At 38.7% G+C, this 25,403-nt stretch overlaps 2 protein-coding genes across 3 annotated transcripts; both read right to left on the bottom strand.

Moving 5' to 3' along the window:
• Positions 1 to 234: 234 nt before the first annotated feature.
• akirin2 (akirin 2) lies at positions 235 to 2,701 on the bottom strand. Its single transcript, XM_072362476.1, has 5 exons — positions 2,198 to 2,701; positions 1,599 to 1,733; positions 1,165 to 1,314; positions 1,003 to 1,074; positions 235 to 281 (listed from the first exon to the last, which is right to left on the bottom strand). Exons 1-5 carry the CDS (start codon positions 2,367 to 2,369, stop codon positions 271 to 273), a joined length of 540 nt encoding a protein of 179 aa, XP_072218577.1. The 5' UTR covers positions 2,370 to 2,701; the 3' UTR covers positions 235 to 270.
• Positions 2,702 to 4,533: 1,832 nt separating this feature from the next.
• cnr1 (cannabinoid receptor 1) lies at positions 4,534 to 8,613 on the bottom strand. Of its 2 annotated transcripts, none has more exons than XM_072362685.1 (2): positions 8,318 to 8,613; positions 4,534 to 7,610 (listed from the first exon to the last, which is right to left on the bottom strand). In XM_072362685.1, the coding sequence occupies exon 2, from the start codon at positions 7,563 to 7,565 to the stop codon at positions 6,156 to 6,158; it is 1,410 nt and encodes a 469-aa protein (XP_072218786.1). In that variant the 5' UTR covers positions 7,566 to 7,610; positions 8,318 to 8,613; the 3' UTR covers positions 4,534 to 6,155. The 2 variants fall into 2 exon arrangements, with proteins under 2 accessions (XP_072218786.1, XP_072218785.1); XM_072362684.1 differs by having other exon boundaries at positions 8,313 to 8,613.
• Positions 8,614 to 25,403: the final 16,790 nt, after the last annotated feature.

Genomic DNA, 25,403 nt, shown 5'->3' on the forward strand with positions numbered 1-25,403 from the left:
GCCTTTTATGAAGGCATTAGAGTAAAGCCAAATAAATATCAACAGGGTGGTTAAGAGGCCGCTGGTAGAGTCTCAGAGAGTCTTCAACATGTTGGCAGCAGGAAGCCCTCCTAACGTTGATGCCAGAAGCAGTGAGTCCACACAGAGGTGACATGGCACAGCTCGGTTAAAAAGTCCAATCGGACCCACTGAGTCCCTGGATTAGATTGCAGCAAAAAGTATCCCCCCCGCCCGCCTCCAAAAAAAAAAAAAAAAATCACAAAGCTGCACTCAGGAAACATCTGTGAGGACACAATGAAAGAATATCATTAACACACTTAATAAAAATGGCAAAAGTAGGTGGACGGCTCTCACTGAAGCATAAGTAATGCACAAAACTTTAACTAAGAAATGTAAAAACTATCTCTTATTGTAACTAATAAAGCATCTTGTACTTTGTTAATTCCTCATGTAGAAAAACATCTGGGCCCACTGATCTCTGAAGACATACCAAGCAGAATATTCCAAATTGAATAGACTGACACCAAAGTAATTCCTCTCAATCACATCTTTTGACTCACTTCAAGTGTGTGGTACTCTGTTTCTCTGCTGAGACAACCCCTCACTCTGTGAGAGGATAACAATCTGATGGTGCACCATCTGCCCATAAAGGCGTGTAAAGGTGTGAATATGTTTAATGTAACTGCTGCAGTATCTCACCACTGAAACCAACTTATACAACGTTTCTGTAACTTTATTTGAGGTAAAGAGAAATCAGTCGAAAAAGCAAACAATGTCCCATTTAGAGATAAACTAATTGCCTCATTGAGATGAGTATTGACTCATTATGTCAGGAGGCTGGCATAATGAGGCATAATAATTTAGTTTTACTAAACATTTCATTCTGTGAAACGTTAAGCTCCATGCTCTCTGACTAATTAAAAGTGGACGCTAATCTTTATTTACACATTTAAAATCGGCAAATGTGCCAAAGTCAAACAAGTATGGTATGAATATACTCACAACTAGCTGGCTGCTCTCCGAACCTTCGCATCAGCTGGTCATGTGTGAACTTGACAAACGCATCATATTGCTCTGTGAAAGTTTTAAAAAGAAATAAATAAATCACTCTGCATGGATAACACACAGCTACATTTCCACGACGTGTCAAATTCCAAGTCTTACCGGCGAGCTTTGTCGTAAGTATCTCGTCATACTCCTCGCGGATTTTGTCCTCTCGCTCCTTCAGTAGTCTCTCACAGATCATCCCAACCTGCCTGAGGGAAAATAATGGCTGTTCTTTCCTGCTGGGAGATGAGGCACCCGAAGACGAACCTGTCAAGATAAGTCAATATAGCACAGCATGTAACTCCATTTTAGGAGAGGTGAAAGGCTTTCCATTTGCTTGTCCTCTTTAGGGAAGGTTTCTCAAGGCAATTCATGGATAAAAACATCAACCACTAGTTGTGCTAAACCAAAACATCCACCAAGGCAGAATGGCTGAAAAAAGGGGGCAGTGTCATACAACCTAACACAAGCCATCAGACGTTTGTTAAAACTGTCATAGAGTATAGTTTTAAATAATCTGGTGTAGTTTGGATATACAACGATAAAGCTACCTGGTAGGGGAGATCCACCCTGAATGTTCTGCAGATCCAGAGGACAGCAGCCATCTGCCTGTTGGAAAGCACTGTCCAGGTGGCGACGCTTCTGCAGGCGCTTGTACTCCTGTTTTATGTTGTGGAAAATTTGTTCTGCAATGGACAGAAATACATGTTTTGCATGCATGAACTGACTTCTTCAAACGTAAAGAGAAAAGACAAAGCAGCAGCATTCGTAGCTTTTATCAGGTTTGGTGTATTTTGTGATGAATGCAGGATTATTGTTCTACTGCAAGCTGCCAATTACTCTGGCAACCTTAATAAAAACATAGTATCCTGTTACAAACCCAGGCCCCACAGTGCCACTCATTAAAACTGTCTCTTAATATACAACGCATAGGCAGAGTTCACAATATGAGTTTCTCAATAGGCAACAGGAACAAAAACAATCATTTAACTCCAAAAATAGCGTAAAATATCCATCGTGTAAACCACACCTCCTTTAAATGGCACCAATGAGGAAATGCTAACGCAGTCCAATAAACAGTTAAGGAGTAGTTTAAACACACTAAATTCAGGATTACATAGAAATGTCAAATTCGGACGCATTTTCCTACCTGTGGTGAGTCTGGACGATACCTCCCCGAAAGGCGAGGGCTCCATACGCAGATATTTCTGCGGCGAAGATACCGGCGACATGACCGGGGCACACCTCCTCCTTTTAGGTGAAGCCTGGCTCATTAACGGATCGAAGTCCAGATTCCGTTTCAGAGTAGCCCCACATGCCATTGTGCTTTGATATCTCCAAAATGTGTTAACCAAGAAGCCCTAAATTCCGTACAGTCTGAGGAAGTTGCTTGCTAGGGCCCCGGTGCTGCTAATGCTAACTATCGTTAGCTAGGTCGAACGGGAGCAGCTATTCCGGGCTGGACACGAATATGCACTTCTGTATGTCTTCTTTCCAGAAATCTTTAAAAATGCACGTAGCCGACTATATGACTAAATAATCTGGATAAAAAAACCCTGGAAAAAAATTATTACAAAATCAGATGATCACAGATTTGATCACACAAGTCGGGAGCAACGACAGCAACGGTCTTATCAAGCTTCCTTTTTCTTTCTATTATATTTGGCTGATTACGAGCATGCGCAACAAAACCGTCTCACACTGGTAATTGTAGTTTTAAACGTCAACGATATCCATTATTTTTTACAACTCAAAGACTACATTTCCCAGACGCCAAAAAAAGTCGCGTTTTTTAAATTTGTTTTGTTTGCAAACAACTTCCTTTAACCAATGACAAAACTTTGAGTTTCATCTCATAATTTTGGATAAGATACAAAAATGTTTATATTATTTGAATTATTACCAAAAAACGATAATTTGTTTTATGTATTAAAAAATAGTAAGACACTTTCAGGAAATATGTGTGAATAATTATTTAAAGAAATATGAACTGTAAAGTATAACAACAAAAAAACAATGATAATAATAATCTAGATTTTATCATAAAAGTAACCGAGTTGATTAGTAATATTCAAATATTAATAAAAAATAAGCATGTATTGATTAACAATTTAACATAACCAGATATGTAGATTATATTTATATCAAAATTTAGCTATAAAGGAAAATCAATTTAGCACAACAATATTTCATGTTATTTCTCACTGTTGGTGTTGTTATGAGTACAGTATTAAGTGCTCACGCTAACACATGCCCTTACATTAAGGTGGTTATAGTAATGCCAGCTGACAATTAAAATAGCTGAGGTGAGTATGTGGTTAGGCATTTAAAATGTTATATTCTTTCATGTCCTTTCAAGATTTTAAGAATAATTTAGTCATACAACATGTATATATAAAGTGGGATGAAAATTTGTATTTAGATGTATGTCTTAACAGATTTCTGAATTCATAGATAACTAAGCACTCATTTCAAAGCTTATAGCTCACACAATTAATCTGGCTTGTTGCTTCATAGTTTCTCAAGAGCACAGTCCTATCATTGCATGCATAGCCAAAGGCTTGAGACATTTCCCATCTTTTTTAACCACTTCTGTAAACTTCTTCTTGCAAATTGTACAAGAGGATGTGTTAGACACATATTTCAAAACTTGTTCCTGAGTAGGAAAGGCCACATATGTTCAAATGCAGAATTTAATTATACATCTTGTGTAATTAAACTTCCATTGTACAGCTGCAAATGTGATCACACCTACTGGATGATATAAGCAATAGGAAATTCTGAGGTTATAGCTCAGGCTAAGTGTTATGGGCTGTAGTTATCTATGAAATATTTTCTTACTTGATTGTTGGGTATATTAAGTTTATACCACCATATAAGACAGGAAAAAAGCGAATCACATTTGTGAACTTAAACCTTGCCATATCTCAGACTTAAAATGAATTTTTAAAAGCTTTGGATTTAATTGACTTATTTTGTCAGAGGCCTTGTATATGCCTTGTTTGTTTCTTTGTTTCTTTATGTGTACTGAAGCCTTATGTCAACTCTGCACAGATGTTACAGAAAACTTGCCTTTGCACTTTGTAGAAAAATTAACAAAAACCTTCTCATCTGCATGAACAGATGTTGCAACGTATCAGTTGCTCTAAGAAAAAAAAGCAGATGTTGCTGTCAGAGAAAGCTGTTGCAGCTGTTTACTAGTAATTTGTCACTTTTGTGATGGCAAGAAGTAACCTCACCAATTAAACAATCCACACATTGAGAGGCTGCTCAGAAGGGCTGCTATTATTGTCAGTCTTTGATCCTCCACAAGAGGGCAGTAAAATATCACAGATAACTTTGAGTTACCTTTTACTTAGAGCTTGGCTTCCTGTGACAGTATTAATACTCCAATAGAGTCAGTGATCATTAGAAGGGTGAAGCCCAGTGTGTTGTGACATCATGTTTCCCACCATCAACCAACCATTCAAACAACTGCAAGCAAAATGACACCAGCTGCAACTTTATTCAAATGTTTGAAAACACCAATACTAGAAACACATGACTGTTTGTGATTTTTAAGCCATATATTCCTAATTATGCCACCAAAGTACAGAAGCCACTTGACAGTTGACATTTTGATCTTCAATACTGAAAATTACAAGAGGCAGCAAAATATACTGATAAACAGCTGTCTGGATAACGTCACACCAAGATAAATGTCTACAGAACAATTCTGCTGTGAGATTTCTAGAATAAAAGTACGACATCATCTATTAGAAAGATCACATCTTCTCAACATCTTTTGTAAGGTCAGTTGCCAGCTCCACATAATTCCTACACACAAACATCCATTCACTCACGAGCTAATGAAAAGACCTTTGTTTCTTTGTTTTGAGAAGTAAAATTTAACAGCAGACACATTTTCATTTAGTTACTCCAAAACTACTTCAAAAGCCCCGTGCATGGGTTCCTTTTTGTCTTCCAAAATGATGCCCCGCTGCAACAGTAGCACTAAAACAATTCACTGCAATGTTCAGAAGGCTTTGGGGTTGGAAACAGATCACATAGTCACAAGTTTTCACACACATATGAAGTTGAATCCAGCAAATCATACATCTGATGAAAAGCAGCTAGTTTCTCACAGTAGTGACCAGCACACTGCTTCCTAAATCAGTTTTAATCTGTTTAAGCTTCGACCAAAAGCTTGGTGTTTATATTGTCATGGCTGTATAGCTTAATGACTCGGTTTGAACACTTTATTTTGCAAGAAAACACTGTACAGTTGTTAGATATATAATTGAATAAAGACGTCACCCAGCAGATGTAACAGCTAGCGAGCAAAGAAACTACTTTGCCACAGAAAATGCCATTTCAGGTTCCTCATACTCAAAAGCTATGAGCCTGTTTAGCTTGATGAGTTTATTTTTTTATTAGTATCATGTTGTTTTTTTTTTTACTCGACCTGTGACATGACTCTGTCAAAAATCTTTCCACACGGTTGCCACTCACTGAGTGTTGTCACACAACATACAAAAGTTATACGTTTAACAGCAATTTTGGAAAAAACAATCAAAGTTAATTTAACTTTTTTTCCCGTTTACTGATAGAAATGTTTATATGGAACATGAGGCCTGTAGAAAGTCCCGGTGCAATGATTTGTTATATCCAATGTCATATTTGTAATATGCAATGACTTGTGCAAGACACGTGTTAAATTCTAAATGACACTGTAAAACATCTCTACTTAAAAATGTCAGTAGCCCCTTATCCCATAAATGATGAAATATTGTTTTCAAAACCTGAATTCACAGTACAAAAATATAATATGCCTTTTGCTAATTGGATATCATGAAGTCTGTGGTAAACAGCAGACTTCTGACAGACTTCCATGATTCTTTCCCATTGTGAGTCCTTTCTATGATCTATCAATACCATTTGGCACTTTGGCACACTATGTACTCATTCACAAACATAAAATTATGGAACTACTAAAGCGTCTATGTGAGGATGTAAGTCAACACTTTCAGGACAGGACTTCTCTGGAATGCCTAACCTCTGCTTTTTTTTGTGTGGAATGGCATTGTTTGGGGAGGATGACATTTATACATGTTCCCTGTGATGGCCAATTAGACAGCCTCTGCAGAGGTTTCAGTTGACACAGACATTGTTACTTTGGCTATTTTCACAGTGGTCTTTACGCAGCTCTCTGCAGCCCTGTTGGCAGAAATGTTGGCATTTCTGTTCTGGCAGTCTGACTCGAGGCTATTGTCCAGCTGTTGGGCACTGCCCCTGCAGGCGTTGCAGGAGCTGAGGAAGGCGTGCCGCAAGTCCTTGCTCCTCAAAGCGTAGATGATTGGGTTGACAGTGGAGTTGAGCAGACAGAGCATGCTGCAGAATGCAAATACTGTCTTGATGTCATCATCCATCCTCCAGAAGAGATCATAGACCATGATGGCGAGCAGTGGACCCCAGCAGATGACCAGCACCACCAGGATAAGCACCAGGGTCTTGGCCAGACGAATGTCCATGCGTGTCTGCTCAGGCCTTGTGGTCTGCACTTTAGTTCCATCTGCTGAGTAGACAACAAGGCTCTTCTGGGAGGTGCGGCTCAGCATGCGCACAGCATGGTGGTGTGCTTTCCACAGGATATATATGTAGGCGTAGATAATGAAAAGAACCAGCACGCTGGTTACACCGATCCAGAACATCAGGTAGTTCTCATCAATGAGGGGGAATATGTCTGAGCAAACAGAATTGAGACGTTTACAGTTCCAGCCCAGCAGAGGTAGCACTGCGATGATGATGGAGATGGTCCACATCATACAGAAGGCTATGACAGCCTTGGTCCGTGTCACAATGCGCCTGTAGGCGAGGGGTCGGTGAATGGAGATGTAGCGGTCAATCGCAGTGAGAAAAAGGCTCCCAACTGATGCTGTGAACGACGCTGTGACTCCACCCAGTTTGAAGAGAAAAACATTAGGGCTGTCCTTCCTGTGGAAAACATGGAAGTCCAAAAAGCTGTAGACGAAGATGACGCTGCCCAGCAGGTCAGCTACAGCGAGACTGCCGATGAAGTGGTAGGACGGCCGGCAGCGGAGGGTGCGGGACTGCAGGATGACGCAGAGCACCACCAGGTTCTCCAGCACTGTGAAGGTACCCAGAGTCAGAGACATCACAGCCACAGCCAGCTGCTGGCTGGGAGTCAGGATCATGAAACACTCCATGTCCATAAAGTTCTCCCCACATTGTATATTGCTTGTCTCATCTCTGTGTGTGCTCCTGTTGCCAAACAAGTCTGTGGCATTGGTGGGGAAGAAGGGGATGCCCTTGAGGATGAGCTCCTCGTCTGTGGGTACTTTATTTGGGAAAGAGTTGCTGCGGAAAGCAGATAAGGGCTTCTGCATGGAGAAGGTGCCCTTGAAGTTACCATCATTCATGGGGTCGTCATAGTTGGCATCATTGGAGCCCAGATACTGCAAACCAGATGTAATAGTCCGGAAGGTGGTGTCCGCCACACCATCCAGCACAGATTTCATGGCTGTATCTGAGGGTAATACTGCAGTCTAAGATGCCTGGACAACCTACAATTCAATGACAAACATTTCAGACATATTTTTTAAATCTTAAAAGCCTTGAACAGATTCCTGAGCTTACAATATTTTCTGGTATGTTTACAGCTAGTAATATTGGAGTCTACATCTCAGATGCAGAAGAATGAATTACCATGAAGTAACCCTCACATAATTACAATCTCTCACTGGAAATATTTGACATAGAAATCCCTTGACAGTTTGTATGATTCAGATACATTGTTCGACACATTTTATTAAATTTCTGACACAAACCATGAAGTGTCTTTAATAGCTGGTGCACTCGCTACTGTATTAAGCACCCTGTACTTATCCACATAACATAAAATGATTATCACTAGGCTCACATTCTTCAAGAATAAGAAAAACTTAATATTGAAATAAAAAAACTACAAAAATAACTACAAAGGATTTTGTATTTGAGGTTCAGAACCATATACACCACACAGATAATACAAACACAATAGCCAACAGTATTTTCCAACTGAAAACAAGCAGTGACATGTAACAACTGGATGTTTTCAGTCACATCATTTCGATTTACCACTTTAGGCTGATAAACCATACAGTTGTAAATTAGATTTTGGTGAAATAAAATGCATATTTTCTTGGAAGGTTATCAACACAAATCACGTAAAATAATTAATTGAAGGACTACTTAAATATTTAAGGGAGAAAAAGTATTTCTTTTACCTTACATAATTTTTCCAAGTGCGCAGAATCGCCCTTTATCACCGCGCGTTAATCCAAGTCAGAAGCGCATCATCCAGCCAACACAAATCTTACATTAAAGGAGACACAAACAGCATGCGCGCATCAGAGTGAAATCATCACTTTTATCAGGAGTTTGCTTTTCAAATTGTCTATGTAACAGAAGTTTGATGTGTGCAGAAGTGTCTTGTTGCTCGTGGAGTGCGCTCTTCCTTTGTGGAAACAGGTTGCTGCTGCCGCTGCTGCCTCCCGCGTCTCTCCACCTTGTTCTCTGTGTCTTCTCACTTATGAAGCATCGCTTCTCCAAACCCAGTCACGTGTTTCCATAAAGCTTTTGTCTGCCCAACCCATGAAACTGTCAATTGCGGCACAGAAACAAGGGAGACGCTTAGTAAAAGGATTAGTTCTCATTGCTGCAGTTTGAACACCCCCCCCCCCCCCCCCTCAAAAAACCCCCCCAGTAATTTCACAGCAACAAAACAGATTAAGAACAGAGTAGAAAAATCGTTTTATTCACAAAATAATTGTAAAATGACTGTCCTGCGAGAAGAAAATACTGCAGTTTCATATTGAATGTAACTGCTCAGTGACGTGAGCAGGCTTTAAACCTTTTAACATGGTCAAAAGAACAGGTGTCAGAATTCATTGATAGTCAGCGCATGTCTGTTCATTGTATGAATTATTTAGCAAAACTGAAGAACAGAAAGCAGACTTCATCATTTCAGTGTTGGCTGAGCTGCACATGTTAAACCCAGCCATTACCGAGCTATCAATTTTCATGAAATTTTCTCATTCAAAGACGCCAACCTAACAAAAATGACCAGATATGCAAATGAAAAGTTCATTTTGGAAGGCAGGTCATTTCTACACTTCACTGTAAACCACAGAGGAGCCGGCTAGTGATGATTCATGCACATTTTGTCATGTTTTCTCTCACATTCAAATCAGTATCCTTTCTCCTCTGGAAAAACATACTACTTATCAGCACATTCAATTAGATTACTGGCCAACAAATTAAGAGTCAGATCCTGTTATGAATAAGAACAACAAAGACGTAGCCTCTGCTCGGCCTTAGTGAAAACAGGCTTCAGTCAGTGATTATGAATGATCTAATTTCCATGTATTCAAACATTTGAGGGATGTTTTCTTTTCTGAAGACTGTTTCACAAGGTGCAGGCAAAGGATGAGGGAGCTGAGAGGCTGCATTGTTGCAGATAAAGCCAAACAGATGGATCAACGTGGCATTTTGTGGCCACAGACTGTAGACAAATTATGAAGTGTCTATCTCTTTGGGACTGAAATTGGTGGGATTGGGCTGAATCATCATCACAGGTGCTATCAGTTTTGGTTTTGAATGGTTTATTTTAATGTCTGAAATGAACAGAATGTACTATTTCACCTAATTAGTCTGCAAAAAATTAGTCTGGCAAAAAAACTGAAACTAATTTAGCTCTTTTCATTTGTCTGACTTATTTCTATTTTTATTGCCAAAAAGAAAAAAAAGTGCTGGAAGATTGTATTTGTGAGCAAATGCTGCAGTTTTCCTGAGAAAGTAAGTATTATTTACAGCAGTGACCAGCTGGAAATCATACCGATAAAACTGTTTGGCACATTTTAAACAAATCTGCTAATTTACCAAAACATAAACGCTCCCACTTGACTGATGAGCAAAGCAAGGGGAGCATAAAAGCAGTGTAAGGAGAGAAACTCTTTCACTGTGAGTCACTCATGTCAACGTCTGGGCCCTATTTTCTATATTTCTGGGAATGTCTGCTGATGGGCCATTCAGTTGTTTCATGCAATTAACTTCATTGGTATGAAGGTGTAGCCATGTAAGCTTAATAACTGTTGCTGCAACATCTTTTGAGGATATTTTCCTATAACCCTTGAAATCCAGTTTTCATCAGTGTTGGACAATGAAAATTTCATTATTCAGTGTGATGTTTAGCTTGTTGTTAGAATGAAAAAAAAAAGGAATACAAGCTACTACAGTGGTACATTGAGCCCCCCCCGCTGGAGTGTAAAGTAACTGACTGCTTATTATGCATGCATCGACAGCAATACATATAACATACATGTACCATAAAACAGATGGCACCACATCAACCCTAACTACAAAAAACATTGCAGAATGTTCTTACAAAAATGACTAAGGTTGGAATCTATTCTGCTTATAATTAAATCCAAGTCACTAAGACTTTTTAATATTCACCACATGGAGCAGTTTGACTTTAGGCAGCAGGTTGGTTTTCCAAACTGACTGGTGTACTGTGACAGTTTTCTCTGACTTGCTTGGCATGCTAACCTGTGAGTTAGCAGTGAGTGATGTCTGAAGCAAAGCTCACAGCCATCTGCGTTTCAGTTGTGGCACACAACATTTTGTCCTCAACAATGAGTCATTTTGAGTCTCCGTATCAGAGAAAAGTGCTCAGGGGGGAATAAACTGCAATCAGTGGAAGGGCGTCTTACGTGAGTTGCAATGTGACGAACAAATTGCTGCTGACCGCGTAACGTCAGATATCCCACATGAGGAAGATTATGTACGTTGAGCTTAAATTCTTTTTTTTATACACGCATAAATAGAAAATTATTTTCACACTCAAACAAATGAAACCACCTAAGGTCATTCAGAATTATTGTTAGCATTCATTTTACACAATTTCATATGAAACTCTAAATTAGCATTTTATGTTACTTTGTTATTAAGTCACCAAGAATATACCAGCAGTGCAAATATGTACATTAGAATAGTTTATTACAGTATTGTGACCAGATAGATTGAATTTGTCTCCAAAATGCACATGCTTCTTAGGGATTACCCCTATGAAAACTCACATAGACAAGGTGAGAACATGCAAACTCCACACTGAAAGGCCTCAACTGCAACAGATGACATTAGGGCATGTGTAGAACTACATGTGTACATGCCTTGTGATTATGATTATGATCAATATCTAGTTTAGGGCTAGATATATATGGGTGGGATTTGAGAGAGTGACACTTCCAACCAAAAATGAGAAGTTTTACCAGCAAGAGGATGTAGGTAGTCAGAAGCACTTTTTAGGAATTTAACAGCCTAATAAAAGCTTATACAGAAGTGTGGTAAAACATGCCATATAAGATAAATACGATAAACGACAGTTACAAGATAAAATTACAAATTAAATTGATTCCTTTTTTAAAACCTGATGTTGCTGAGACTTCTTCTAATAGTTTTCCCTATTTTTTCTGACAGTTTTCTAGTTTAGAGTCTTCAGTGGGACTTAGCACACACTAAACCAAGGTTTTCTGAATAACTAGTAAAAACCCTCTCCAGAAATGCAATAGGATTAACTTACAAGCTACATCCCTGTCTTACATTGCTCATCATCGGTGATGCTTGATTAGAGTCAATCAGAGCTCGTCGGTCATTTTTACAGCATTTTGCTCCCTCCTCATATCCTGCCTCTTTCCACCAAGTTGATACACATTCCAGTGTTTTTAAGCCAGCAGGGGGCAAGCCAGAAATTCCTTAATATTTCATCAGTAACAGCATCATCAGTATGAGAGGCTAAGTCTGAGACAACAAAATCTGTGATGGGTTCCTGCATTGATCTAGCCTTGTTCTCAGTGGTATTCCCCTGAACTGAATCTTGAAATCACAACTCTCCATGGGAAACATGACACTTCAGTTGCTCATGCTTTTACTAAATAGGTTAAAGCAGTGATTAAGGTTATCACATTGTCTTTGTATGAGTCAGCTTCATCTGAATGTAGGCCAAAGTATATCAAATACTTTAATCTTTTTGCAAGAAAGCAGTTTAACTTTTTTCTGTGTGAAATGCTGAGAAAACTACAAAGATAAATGAGCAGTTGTCTGGTGCCACCGTAAATAGATACAAACCAGCTATAAATTCCATGTGTTGATGTAACGAAGCTGCAGCTGCAACATGACAAATTATAGTTTACTCCTGTGCTTCCACGACTACAGTAAACCTCTGCTGCTTTATGCTAAACAATGAATAATCACCTGCAATTATGATGAAAAGACGTGGTTAAAACAGTGTTTTGAATCTAATGTGCATGTGGCCCAAGCCCAAGCTCTGTTCAAGTAACGTGTGGTTGGATGTTTCCATTTTCAGCTCTTCACTCTCAAGAATTTCTTTTATCTTAAAGAACGCCCCATACTGACAAACCGTCTAACAAATATTGTTTTTTTTTATTTGATGGTTTGAATTTAAGTGTTCAAATCAAATGATCTTGCCTCAAAAGCACATAGAAAATGCTAAACAATATTAAATGACTCAAAGCCTTAAAGGGAAATTGGAAACCCATAGGTTAGGTCAGATATTCTCTGATAGAAAAAAAAAACATTTTAAACTTTTAAAACAATGCTGGTACAGTAATGGCAGATTTGATAAATGAATATATGATATACTGTATGTCAGGAAATATACACTGTATTTGATTTATCATAAAGTTAAGTCAAAGTTGAAGAGGGACATTTTGGAGTGGGAGACATAATGCACTGCAAGCAGGAAAATAAAAAGACAAATCAGCATTTGTTTATCTCCAAGTTTCTGCTAAACCTATGAAATGCATTAAAGTTATGGTGTCTCACGTGGATGAACAGCGCAGAGCACTGCTGCATGTGGACTGATGATACTGCCTCTTCAAGCAGCCTCATACACATTTTATGAATTATAAGTCAAAGCAGCAAATCTTGAAAGTAGGGGTTGTACCTACAGTATGTCTGCATGAACATCCTACAATTTTACTGAAGGTTAAATCAAGTTGAAGCATTAAGGCAAGGAAGGAGAACTGTATGCTACATAAATGCTTTTAATCTACGCTTGCAGCTTTGAGGATAAGAATTTATCTTCTGAGCAATTTTTTTCTTTACATCAGTTAGCTGCCTTACCCATAACCTAACTTAGAGTAGATGCAGAGACAGCATGCTTGACTCCATCTAAAGCTGTTAAATATTTAAGACTCACTTATCATCATGTTCTGTCTAATTTACTTCATTTCTATTAAGTGTAGAAGACATGTTGAGGGGCTTTTCAGTTAGAGAGTAATGTTCCACTGTTCATGCAAATCACTGCCAACAGAGGCAATAAGTGTGGTCCTCAAAATGTCATCCACCTCCTTTTAGAATGTTAGAATGGAGTCTGCTAAGTTTAGCTCCAGCTCCAGCTATATTCTTGATGAATTTCACAGTCACAGTTTCTGTAGCGGTTAGCTGTTTGAGAAAAGACACTGAAAATCCATAATCAAAAGCAGCTTTATTGGGAGTTTGTCTGTAATTATATACACATATGGTTAGCTGTTTTTACAAAAAAAAAAATGAAAAAGATGGAGCGTGAACAAAGACGTGCTTACTGTTCAATTTCATCTAAGTTCTCTTTGAACCTGGGCTGAGGAGGCACTGCAAAGTTCTTGATGTCAGGTGACACCTAAAATGGAAAAACTAAATGAACAAGAAAAGTCAGGTCGAGTTGTATTCAGCCCAGTCTCACCAGAAAACACCTGATAGGAATGATTGTCCACATGTCCGAAGCAAAGTAGTGTCAAAGCAAAGTAGTAAAGCTTTCTTTGGCAAAGCAAATCTGTTTGGCATAAAAGGTATTCAGATTACAGTTCTGCTGCCGTAATGCTGGACAGTACAAGAAAAAAAAAAAAAAAACGAAGCAAAGTAGTGTCACAATCCATATCAAAATTGTAAGGTTGCAACAAAGCTGTTGTCAACGTCACATGAAGGGAACTGCAGCCTAAGAGTATGAAAAGTGTAACGTGCAGCAATATCTACTTTTCTAACCATAACCATGTATTTTCAACATCTAAACCTAACTTTGTACCTCTGTACCTTTGTACTCCTCACACCCAAATCAATCACAGGTGAAAGTGAAGCAGAAAAGAAAGAGATTGAAAGTGGGAGGGGTAGTAGAAAGTGGGGAGATTCTGTAGCCAAGTCTCAGGTGACACGTGGCATTTGAACATCATCACATAGTCAGAATGCAGATGGGTATATAACTAATTTAGCATCACATTTGCAGAGTCTGCGCATGAATTTAAATGGTCATCAATCATCAATTTCTGAAGCCTGTATTACAGAACTGCAACATTTTGCAGTGTGGACCAAAGTAGCTTTTATATGTTCTGTCATTAGACGAGAACATATGAAGGAAGAGGACAGTTTGACTACTCTGAAGGAAGTCCATTTCCTTTTCCCTTCAAGTATGAGTAATATAAGCCCTGTTTGCTGCTATATTGGATCAGCTCCGCTGTCTGACCAATTCTGCACTAATCCCACAAACCAATCCACCCAAACCAGAAATCACAGCTATGCATCCATTGGCATGGTGGACACAATCTAGTACTATTTGAGGGAATATTTCTGTTTTTTAAACTTCTTTTGAACAAAAAAAATGTTCACTGGGTTATTGTTGATGTAGGTTTACATTAGACCATTAGAATTCCTTAATCTGTACTACACGTAATTGTTTGAACAAGAGCACTCAAAGCGTGCATATTCTACCACAGCCAATGCTGTGTTTTGCAACTTTGATTAAAGTGATTTTAAAAAATGGAAGATCATTTCATGGGTTAACCCTTTACCCTTGCTCCAACTCTCCACCAAGTTTTCCCTTCATATGCAACCCGAACCCTTGGTTCATGTCAAGTTATAATGAAATGCTAAACAACTACCACATGTTCATGGTGTTTAATGTCACGGTTTTGACAGTTTCACTCACTATGCACACCACTTCAAATAAATGGAAGGTCTGTGTGGAGAGGGCAGAGGCAAGTGAGCATAAACTAAGATTTCCCCGCTAATATGGTGGTTTAAGCCTTTATTTCAGATGGTTAAAACATCAGCATATAAGTCACTAAGCAATAGAATAATTTGGACACAAAGTAGGCACAAAACATTGTACTTTTTATATAGGTCCAAGAGTCCCAGGAGATTGCAACAGGAGCAATTTTAGGTGTTAATGTAAAATAATGTAAAATAATGTAAAACATGAAATGGCTCTAACTGCTTTAATGCTCATGCACATGTACTTAAAAACACTTCAGAAAGGCTTGACCTTGTACTTCTTGCACTGTATCAGTGTGTGGAATATGACATTAAGCCCAGTGATTAAAGTAAGTAGGTAATAATGCAAGGTCATTGGATCAAGACTTGCGTAATCCTTTTTACTCACAGGAGGGAATAAACTTAATACATTTTGTACTGGTGGGTAAAATGAAGTCTTCACAAAGATACAAAACAAGACACTTCCAGCACATTGTGACAGACTCAGTTGCATACAACATTACAACACTATGAATTGCTCTCACAGCTGTACTCACCAGAGGAAGACCAATTGGATTTGTATTTTTTCATAATGACACAATTTCTGAAATAGCTTACTTATTACAGCTTCTGGTATGAAAGACCTGAGATAGGTGTGACCTGAGGAGGGTGTAAGTTGAAAGCCATGAGACATTTTTGGGGTCCATATGAACAAAAAAAGCTTGAAAAAGTTGTGTCCCAGGACATAAATACATGCATATCAACAGTGTGCGTGTTTCATTTTCAGTTTCATGACACATCTATTTGCAGGTATTTTATTCCCATTGCATAACTAGACTGTGATCCTCACAGTCTTGAAGAACAGTGTGGATTTCAGCTTTATTCAGTTCAATTGACCACGTCTGAGATGGGGTTTACCATTCTTCCAGAACAAAGAGCAATATCCCCTCTCGGTGAGATGAAACAGCAGCCATGTTGCGTATTTGTCTGTCAGAAAGATTGATGGACTATCACGTAGGATTTGTGTGCAGTTGGTGGGGATGGCTGCTAGGTGCCACCTGCTGGGAGGAACCTCAGGTGAGACTGAGTGTGAGGAGGCCTGGGGCTGACCCAGGACACACTGGAAAACAGTGTGGCCCACTTGGGCCAGGTATGCCTAAAGCTTCAAAACTTGGTACTCAAAAACAGCAATAGGAGCAAATTAATTAGAATTGCAAATACTGATGTTTAGTTCATACATTTTCAATCCATTTTTAAATCTTCCTCATACACGAAACAATGTGAAACATTTTAGGATCTTTTTGTGTTCAGAATCAACTGTTCATCCATAATACTGGGATCTAATTGACAGTCTTACAATCATTCTTAGTGTAATCACTGCTGCCCCTGTGTAGCCCCTGCTGTTCATCTGGGATCACAACAAATTTACAGTGGCAAATAAAACAAAAAAAACAAGTGGAAAATGATTAAATATCCACATCTCTTCATTACAAACTGAAAATATTCTTGGCAGTTCTATTAAATCTGAAATTAAATCTGTTTTGTTTTTGCTTGGGTTTTTTTGTATTCTGGCTCAGCCACACTTTTTGTTGTACCTTGAAATAAATTAAGTTTTTCTTTTTCTTCTTTTGAAACATCTGCATCCGGGTCCTACTTTCATCACGCCACGCAACACCCATGCAATGTGACAATAATCAGCTTTTGTTTTACAAATCAGGATTTAGCAACATTAGCAGAGATCAAGATGTGGCAGGTTAATCGAAAGTTTGACTGATTAATTCTAATTAAAAACAACAGATTTTAACAGTAACAGTATGAAAATATGAAAATTAAAGGTTGCAGAAAAGTACTTCTAATTTAAGATTTGAACCCAGGAGTGAAGGAAAAAAGGTAGAAGCAGAATGCTCGCTGGACAATTAGGAGTAAAGAATTTATAATTCACTGCAGACCTGAACGCATGTGAAGTTAATCCCAAATTTTAATAGTGAAAGATTTAGTATTTATTTAACTGAAACTCTACAAGCTAAACCAAAGCATCCACTCTGACCTTACCTGCCTGTCTGTGAAATGCAAACAACCCGTCTGAACTACTGCAACTTCCTTAGATATTTGGTTGGCATGACAACCAGTGAGGATTGAAATGACTGTTCACGTGACTCGGCCAAGGTTGAACACAGACAAAAAAACAGAACACAATCAATTTTTTATTCTGCAAGGCAATGACTTCACAACAGAGTGTCACACCAAAAAAGATGCAAGGTAACAAGGTGTTCTGTGCCAGTTATCCCAGGGACATCCAATAGATGCAAGCATGCCTCCTCTGAGGCTCTACAAAGCTGAGGTGGGTGTATTCTCCAGCCCAGCACATCGTGATCCAACAAGTGTTACCGAGCTGCACACAAACGGCACATTACAGCTCCTTGAGGACGTGAGGAGACAAACAACAGAAGAAAAATGAGTTGAACCGGGTAACATCTGCTATCTGAACCGAGGCTGAGCTTGGGTGTCATGGCAACTGAATCTCTCTGAATGAGATGTTGGTGTTGCCGCATCATGTGGATGAACAGCAGGCCTCTGGACAGATCTGGTTCTGAGAATGGGTCCCAGCTGAAGTGTGAGCACTGATGAGCCGCAGTCATCCAATACTGTCCAACATGTGTCCACTGAGAGTTTAACAACAGCAAGAGACTGAAATTATACACACACACGCACAAACACAGAGTGCTATTAATTACTGCATGTATAACTCAGTTTATATATGAGCAAACCTACATCAATCATTTTACAATTAATCAAACAATTACCCAAATGAGTGACTCCACGGCACGATGTTCAACATCTAGAATGCCCAACTGTTTGAAATAATTTAGAGACTGTTGAGAATCTTAGTGCAGAGGATAGAAAAAAATATTTAATGTGCATGACCTTGGAGCCCTCAGGCAGCACTGCATGAGCTACTGTCATACTACCATGATCAATATAGCCACTTGTGCTCAGGAGCACCCTGAATAACCTGTTTTCCTCAACACAGCCTGCCCCTGCATCAAGAAATGTAACTCCAACCCTAACCCATTTCTTCACTAATTCTGTGAAGCTTCATGGACACAGAGTATGTGTCTTTGACTGGCCTGCCTGCCTGCCTGCAGTCCAAATCAACCTCCTGAAAATGTTTGAAGCATTATGAGGAGGACAACCAGACAACAACAACCACAAACTGTTGAGCAGCTGAAATCTTGGATTCAAATGGACACAGATTCCTCTTGAAAAAACAACAAAAATTTGTGTCTTTAGATTAAAAACAATTAAAGTGTAAAGTGGCTGTCACAGAAGATGCAGTATGTGCCAGACTGGACTTGACCTTCTTAAAAAATGTCTTTGTAAAAAAGGTTTCACATCTATTAAAAAGAAAATCCAGATTCACTGTTTGCTCTCATCTGCATACACACATTGCATAAAATTTTGCAAACTTATTATTAGCTCCTCCATTATAACACTTCCTCCCCCTCCCCCAATATCACCGTTTCACTGACACAAACTGTCAGTTTTTCACATAGGTGGGCACAGAGATTCTCAAACCACTGATTCTAAGCATCTTTGCTTCACATCTTTGCACTCTGGTGGCCTCCAAATGGTACTGAGAGGCTAATTTCAGAGTTCTGTACCCATGAATGCATAAACTCATCTGATGTTTGCCGGGTTTCTGTGTAAACAATTACCTGTCACTAGTGAAACAGCTTGAGTTTGCTAGCTGTTCTCACCCTGCTCCAGAGCCACATTGGAGAAAATGAAGGGATTGTTAGATAAGCAACCAGTCTAAGAGTACTGCTGGGAAACCTTAGATTCTGGCATTAGTTCGGGGGTTACTTTGACACATACCTTCACCTAAGCCTTGTTTAAGTACCCAAGGACTGTCTTAGTCTCCCAATTCCCATTCTCCTATGCCAATCCAATCAATTTTGTATGATACACCAGCTGCACCTTACACCTTAAGGCCCACCCTCCAGTCTACAGGATCTTAAGGAGACAGACAACACCGATCAGCCGTGTGGTCCCTACACTGAAGGGGCACAGAGCTATTTTAGGGGAACATGAGGGAGATCTACACAAACTCTTCACGTGGTTTAATAGTGTTACTGAATAAAGCTGTCATTAATACCACCATTGTTTGACATTTTGGGAAATATATTGAACCAGCTTTTGAGAACCATTCTCAAGCCTGTACAGTCAATTTCCTGGCAAGACAAGAGAAACACCTGGCATGGAGCCGTTCAACCAGTCCTCCAAATTTGTTCGTACCCTAAAAAAAATAAAACACATCTCTGATCTTCCCATATACATGTAGGCAGAACAACTTTATATGTTATGGATCCTCAAAACTGTTATTGATACCCTGCTTAGATGTAAATTGGTTAATGATGTTACATTTCTGTAGTTAAGGTTTAACTCAGTTGGCTTAAAGTCTATCTTCAATGTATGAGTCTAAACATCAGACCCCTTATCAGAGCTGACATTAATATTCTATTTGCATCTACACTATGTCCTGATATGATTTATGTTGACTGATTATATTTGCCATCCACTCCCACATTAAAAACCTGAATTTCCTTCTCTGAAATGACAGTGAAGATAAGATAGAAAGAAACTTTAATTACTCTTAGTAGGTAAACTTGGATGCAGCAGCAGTGATTATAACAGAAAGAAAAGATATGAATATGAATAGAGCAAATGGGTTTTTGAGCATAAATGATTGAAATAAAACTTCAGCTCTAAAAGAGTAAACACACAAAGTCGTGGTTGAATGGTTTGATACTGTGGCATTTCAAGTGGTCGGGAAATATTTGGAAGGAAAAATTAGAGACAAGATTAACATAGAATAAATCAGTGTGAGTGAATACTTAAAAATGCCAAAATGATTTCTTCTGCAAATTAGATAAAACCAACCAGAAGAACTATTGAGCAACAGAACCTGAACCCTGGAGATTGTCAACCTTACCACAGAGGAAAGTGTTTTCTTCCTCAGGGAAAATCAGAGATAGTACACAGAGACGCCATGTGAATCTGCCGCTTTCATTGTCAGAACAAAGCTCAGGGGTTAGTCAACGTCAAATAGAAGGTTGCCTGTTTGGTCCCCAGTGTGTCCAGGTGTCAAAGTGCCATTGCACAAGACGCAACCCCACGTTGCCTCAGATATGCTCATTTATGTGTGACTGGAGAAGAAATAGTGCTGCGTACTCTTTATAGAGTGTGTATATATAATAAGATATTAAGATTTGCATGAATGTTTGTGTGAACAGGTAATTACTAAAACATATAAAGTGCTATGTAGTACCAACAGAAGGTAAAAAAAAAGGTGTCTTATACTGTAAATGTGGCCCATTCATCATTTTTCCAACCCAGTCTCACAGCAAAACAAGAAATAATCATGAAAGCTTAGTGATTCATGTCCACAGGCAAAATTTAGTTTCTTCATGTGAAATAAAATTAAATAAAAATCGGGAGAAGAACGCAGTATCACCACATTTCATTATATAGTCACAAATTGACAGCAGCTTCACCTTTAATAGGAAAAAAAGTCTGCATGTGGAAGTCAGACAGGGGGGAGGATTCACCAATTTGAAAAGCAAAGACCGAGTCCTGTCCTGTCCTGACCTGACCACTCGTACTTTCAAGTAACTTCAGCTTGAAGCATCATTTTTGCATTTAGTCACGGTTTAGTTGCTGTGTTACAGAAGTTATGTACTGAAAATGACATGTTTATGGTCAGGAAAATGTAGAATTTAATGCACCGTGATGGCTTGCAGCACCAGAATAAACTTTGCCAGTGTTATTGGCTGCTGAGTCCCGCCCCCCTCGACTAAACACATAAAAGGTGTTGATCACAAGAAAAATACAGATTTTACGTTCATCAGCAAAAATACAAATTTTTCTGTTTAATGATTATTTCAGATGTTGCCGTAAGACTGAGCTGATTAATCCGTCAGAGATGCCTCGCTTGTAGGTTGGATTTTCTAAATTAGATCATTGGGAAGAACACATAAAGACATAATCTATGAGTCATTGTAAACGATGCAGTGGGTAACAGTGCACTACATATACAGAGAAAAATGACTGATATTTACATAATTTAAAAATGTTTTTCAAGAAATATGTGTCATATAAAGGATGCAACAAAAACAAGTGCTGCTCTTGGGAAACTGTAAGAAGCCATCTCCCAGAAAAATCTTTAAAAAAAAAAAAGAAAATTACAGTAAAACAAAAAAGATTCAGATTCAGTATATAAGAAAAAAAAAACAGGTGACTTATAACAGCAGTATGTAGACGATGCAGCAGGAAACACAATGCGGACCCAACTGGTGGGAGGTGTTATCAAACATGGAGTTTAATTTAAGGGACGCGGGCAGGATGTGACTGATGGGCAAACTGAAGGAAGGGAAGACAGAGCTGTCATCTCCCCCTTATGCTATTTGCATCTTCAGCAGAATATGTGCACAAACTGTGACAATGTAAGAGAAAAAAAACACTTTTCTTCTTAGAAACAGAGGAGGCGGAGGAGGTTTGACACAGTTCTACAGAGCTGTGGCTAAGCTGACAAGTTGTGAAAAGTTGAAGGTGCTCATTTGTCAGAATAGAAAAGGGAAGAAAAAATTCTGAACTTTAGAAAATATTTACATTTTTAGGCATCAGGGTTTGTCCTATTCTAAGATAATGAAGATGTCATCTGAGCATTAGACTGTTAACATCTGTTTTTATTCATTAAGTTTACCAGTTAATCTTGATAGTAAAAATAAATCTTACCTAGTAAAGAACACTGATAAGGAGACAGTGTTTAACAGGTGTTGCTGTGGTACAATTACAGATTTGGGGGCTTTCATTTAAACCAAACAGCAGCTCTGAGATGTTTGTTGGGGACGTATTTGGGAGGACAGTCATGCCATTCATAGATCTTGCAAAAAAAAAAGATTTGACTGGATCGGCTTACTAACGCTTAAGTACGACATCGTATTTTCATTCATTTTACTTCACCAGAAACAAAACGCAGACTGGATAACATGTGTTCCTTCATCTTAAGGATTTAGTTTTTGGAGTTTTTGGAAGGTAGTGTGACACAAGTACACATTCATTATAATCATCCACTGTTAAACCACAGAGGATGTTAAACAAGCAAGAGCCTGTCTGCTGTGAGTCACAGGGCACTCTTTGATGTGCCGGGGGACAATATTGTTGGGGAATTCAGCCTCTTGAATCCTTACCAATAATGCTGTTACTCACATTAGCTGTGCTTTGTGTTGCCTCTGCTCTGATAGACAAAGACTCTGTCCTGCAGTTGCACAAAGGCTTTTCTCTGCTCTCCTCACTGAAGCTCTCATTTCAAAGCTTTTCCTCTTGTTCCATTATATCAGTTACAAACACTCCCTCACACTAAGATTCTGACTCACCTTTCTACTCTTGGATTTCAAAAATGCATAATTGCAAATTGCAGCTGGGATGCAATTTGCAACATCTATTTTCTCTCAAGCCTCAAAGCCAAAATGGGCTGAACTGAAGTCTTTTTTATGCACAGAGTTTTGTATAATAATTTGTTACAAATTACAGTCAGTGTGTGGGGATTTCTTTCTTTTGGGTTAATCATAGTTTTCTGCTTATGTCTGTTTTTTTGTATTTGGAGAAATTACAGATAAAGATGCTGTTGTATGTTTTCATTCACATGTGAAACACTTTGTCTCAGGCGCTTTGAAAAGTGTCAGTTTCTATAAGCAGCTACTGCAGTGAGCTCACTGTTGGTTAAATGAAGCTTGGAGTCTCTCCACTCTAAATGTCTAAGCCGTGGGTATCAAATACCATGAAGCAGACTCATATCATTAGTGTAGCTGGAAGCTGAAGGAGAGGGGGACCTTATAGAAATCAAATAGATGCCTATGGTGACAGCTGGAGAGGCTACATGAACCTGCAACACTTAAGACTGCTGCATTAAGAGAGTCTTCTATTCAATAAACTGGTATGAAGGGCTGATCAATTCACCAAAATTGCCTCTTGAATTGAGTTAAAGATGCCCGTAATTGACACCAGAAAAGTAATTTTCATATCAAAGCTGAACAAGGAAGGTCATTAGAGGAGAGCTTCAACACCAACAGCAGAGAGGAGATACATCAACATGCAAAGCCAGTCAACTTTGTTCTTTGCAGTTTGCAGCTTCAAGTCAGTAACCACGCAATCAGCAGAGTGGTTTTAGGTGAGGAAATCTTAGACCAGACTGTGAACTGTGCATAAGATAGGTTAATGTAAGGACAAAAGTTGGCCATAAAAGAGATATCAGAGTGAATGTTTGTTATTTACATACACTACACCTACTGTGAAAGAGACAGCAAATTAAGTTTATGGCAGCCATTTCAAAACAACAGCTACTTTTTCATTTAACTGTTGTCACTCAAAGCAATAAGAGGACATGTGTAGAGGAGAAAAACTGTTTCGATTGAAATCTCGAAAGCAGAACTAGATCAAACTAATTTACCATAAGAGTCCCTGAAATCCTCAGATTCGCATAGCAGTTTGTATTGTACAATAAAGCCAAATGATTAAAACAAAATGCACAAAAGCTATGTAAATTCAGTCACTATAAACATTGATGTGGGGGTTCATAGAGAAGAGTGTAAGCTCTTCAGCTCTGCCTGTATTTCCTTTTAAGTGGACTGTCCAGCAAATGATAAATGCTCAGCGTTACAAGCCAGTTTGTCCACATGTCCAAAATGTAGTGGTGTCACAGTAAAGGAGCAGAAAATGTGACATGCTAACGTTTTTCATTGCCTGTAGTAATGTATGGGGAAACAATCAGGCAACATGATGCCAACCTGTAACTGTGTATTTATTGATATTTAAACCAAACCATATATTTTTGTTCTTTTTTTTACCTAACCCTTGTGACAGTTTCACTTAATGCAAGCATATTACAATTTGCAAAGGATAATGTAGACAGCTAATGACTCTGAAGCCATGCAAGTATTATCATATTTCAGGATGTGTGACAGATAATGCAAAATGTAGGCTTAACAGGATTTTTAAAGGCACAAATAGGTATATAACAATTTTGCACCCTGAAAAGTGCATTAATTTAACCATTTTCTGAGCCTTCTCACCTGGGAAATATTTGGGCTTGGAGACTCTTCTGTAAACGTAGCTGTCGGTCATACCTCTGAAATCAAAGATTTCCATGCATTAAAACTCTCTGGTGGTTAATTCTAGACAATGAAAGCACTTGGTTAAGTTCAGGCAATATAGCTATGTGGTAAGGTGTATGTGTTTTATTTGAGTTTTTATAAACACTCTGACTACATTCACCTCAAGCTTCCTGACATTGACGGAGTGACGAGGTCAGCCTGGTTATCCAACTATGTCAACTGTGGACAAATCAATTTTTTATGCATTTTCACGTGTGCCTGGGTAGGATTTTTCTTGTAGCACCATATTTAGGTTGTTATGTAAGGTAAAATGCCTCAGTAACTATTTCATATTGGATGAAAAGCGATGACTTGTGTGCTATATGCACATAGTTCAAAAACTGTCTCTGGCGTGTCATGCAGCTGTAACTCTGCATGTGTGTGGTGTATGGTTGTGTTTCCTTCAATGTGTCAGGATTCATGGTTAGATCTAGAGGGGAGAGGACCCAAACACAGGACAACAGGAGAAGAAGGCGAAAACAAGCTTTTATTCTGAGTAAAAATAAAGATGCTGCCAAGGCAGGAATAGCAAAACTTTTACAAAAAGTAAAAAAAATCTAAAGAAAACTCTGGACCAACTGACAGAAGCAAAGACGAGAAAATGAAATGATCTGGCAATGCACATTAAGGACCAAGGAGCCGATATGCTGGGATGGGGGATTAGGTGAGTTGATGCAGGTGAGCAACAAGAACAGAGAACAGATAACAGAGAACAGATGGTAACAGTGAACCAAGGCAAAGGACAACAACAAACTAAGGTTGACCTAACAAAACAGAACATAGGAAAAACCAAAATCAATTTGATTTTATTTCATCAAAGATCATATATGTTGTTGAAATGTTTTTAATACAATAATAGTACTTGTATCTGCACTTGAAGTGTTCCACACTGCAGTAGTGCAGCAGAGCTCTGCTCTGTCTGTGGGCATTAAAACAAGTTTGAATGGCTCTCAGCTTTCCCCTGTGTTGTTGCTAGGCGTTCTTAACATCTTTGTACTTGAACGGGCTAATCAAGGTCGCAGGCTCCTTTGACAATGAACAGCAGCCTATTGCTTTTAGCTTCTGGTCTTATTGTGTTGGTTT

This window comes from Leuresthes tenuis, unplaced genomic scaffold (assembly GCF_036924035.1).
Source record: "Leuresthes tenuis unplaced genomic scaffold, fLeuTen1.0.hap1 SCAF_13, whole genome shotgun sequence".
NCBI lineage: Eukaryota > Metazoa > Chordata > Actinopteri > Atheriniformes > Atherinopsidae > Leuresthes > Leuresthes tenuis.

What these genes read in the sequence shown, in the direction of transcription:
- akirin2 (XM_072362476.1), bottom strand. Translation starts at nt 2,369, where the DNA reads ATGGCATGTGGGGCTACTCTGAAACGGAATCTGGACTTCGATCCGTTA. An exon ending in GGGTGGATCTCCCCTACCAG is followed by an intron (nt 1,315 to 1,598) that starts GTAGCTTTATCG and finishes TTATCTTGACAG; the next exon opens with GTTCGTCTTCGGGTGCCTCA. An exon ending in ACTTACGACAAAGCTCGCCG is followed by an intron (nt 1,075 to 1,164) that starts GTAAGACTTGGA and finishes AAACTTTCACAG; the next exon opens with AGCAATATGATGCGTTTGTC.
- cnr1 (XM_072362685.1), bottom strand. Translation starts at nt 7,565, where the DNA reads ATGAAATCTGTGCTGGATGGTGTGGCGGACACCACCTTCCGGACTATT.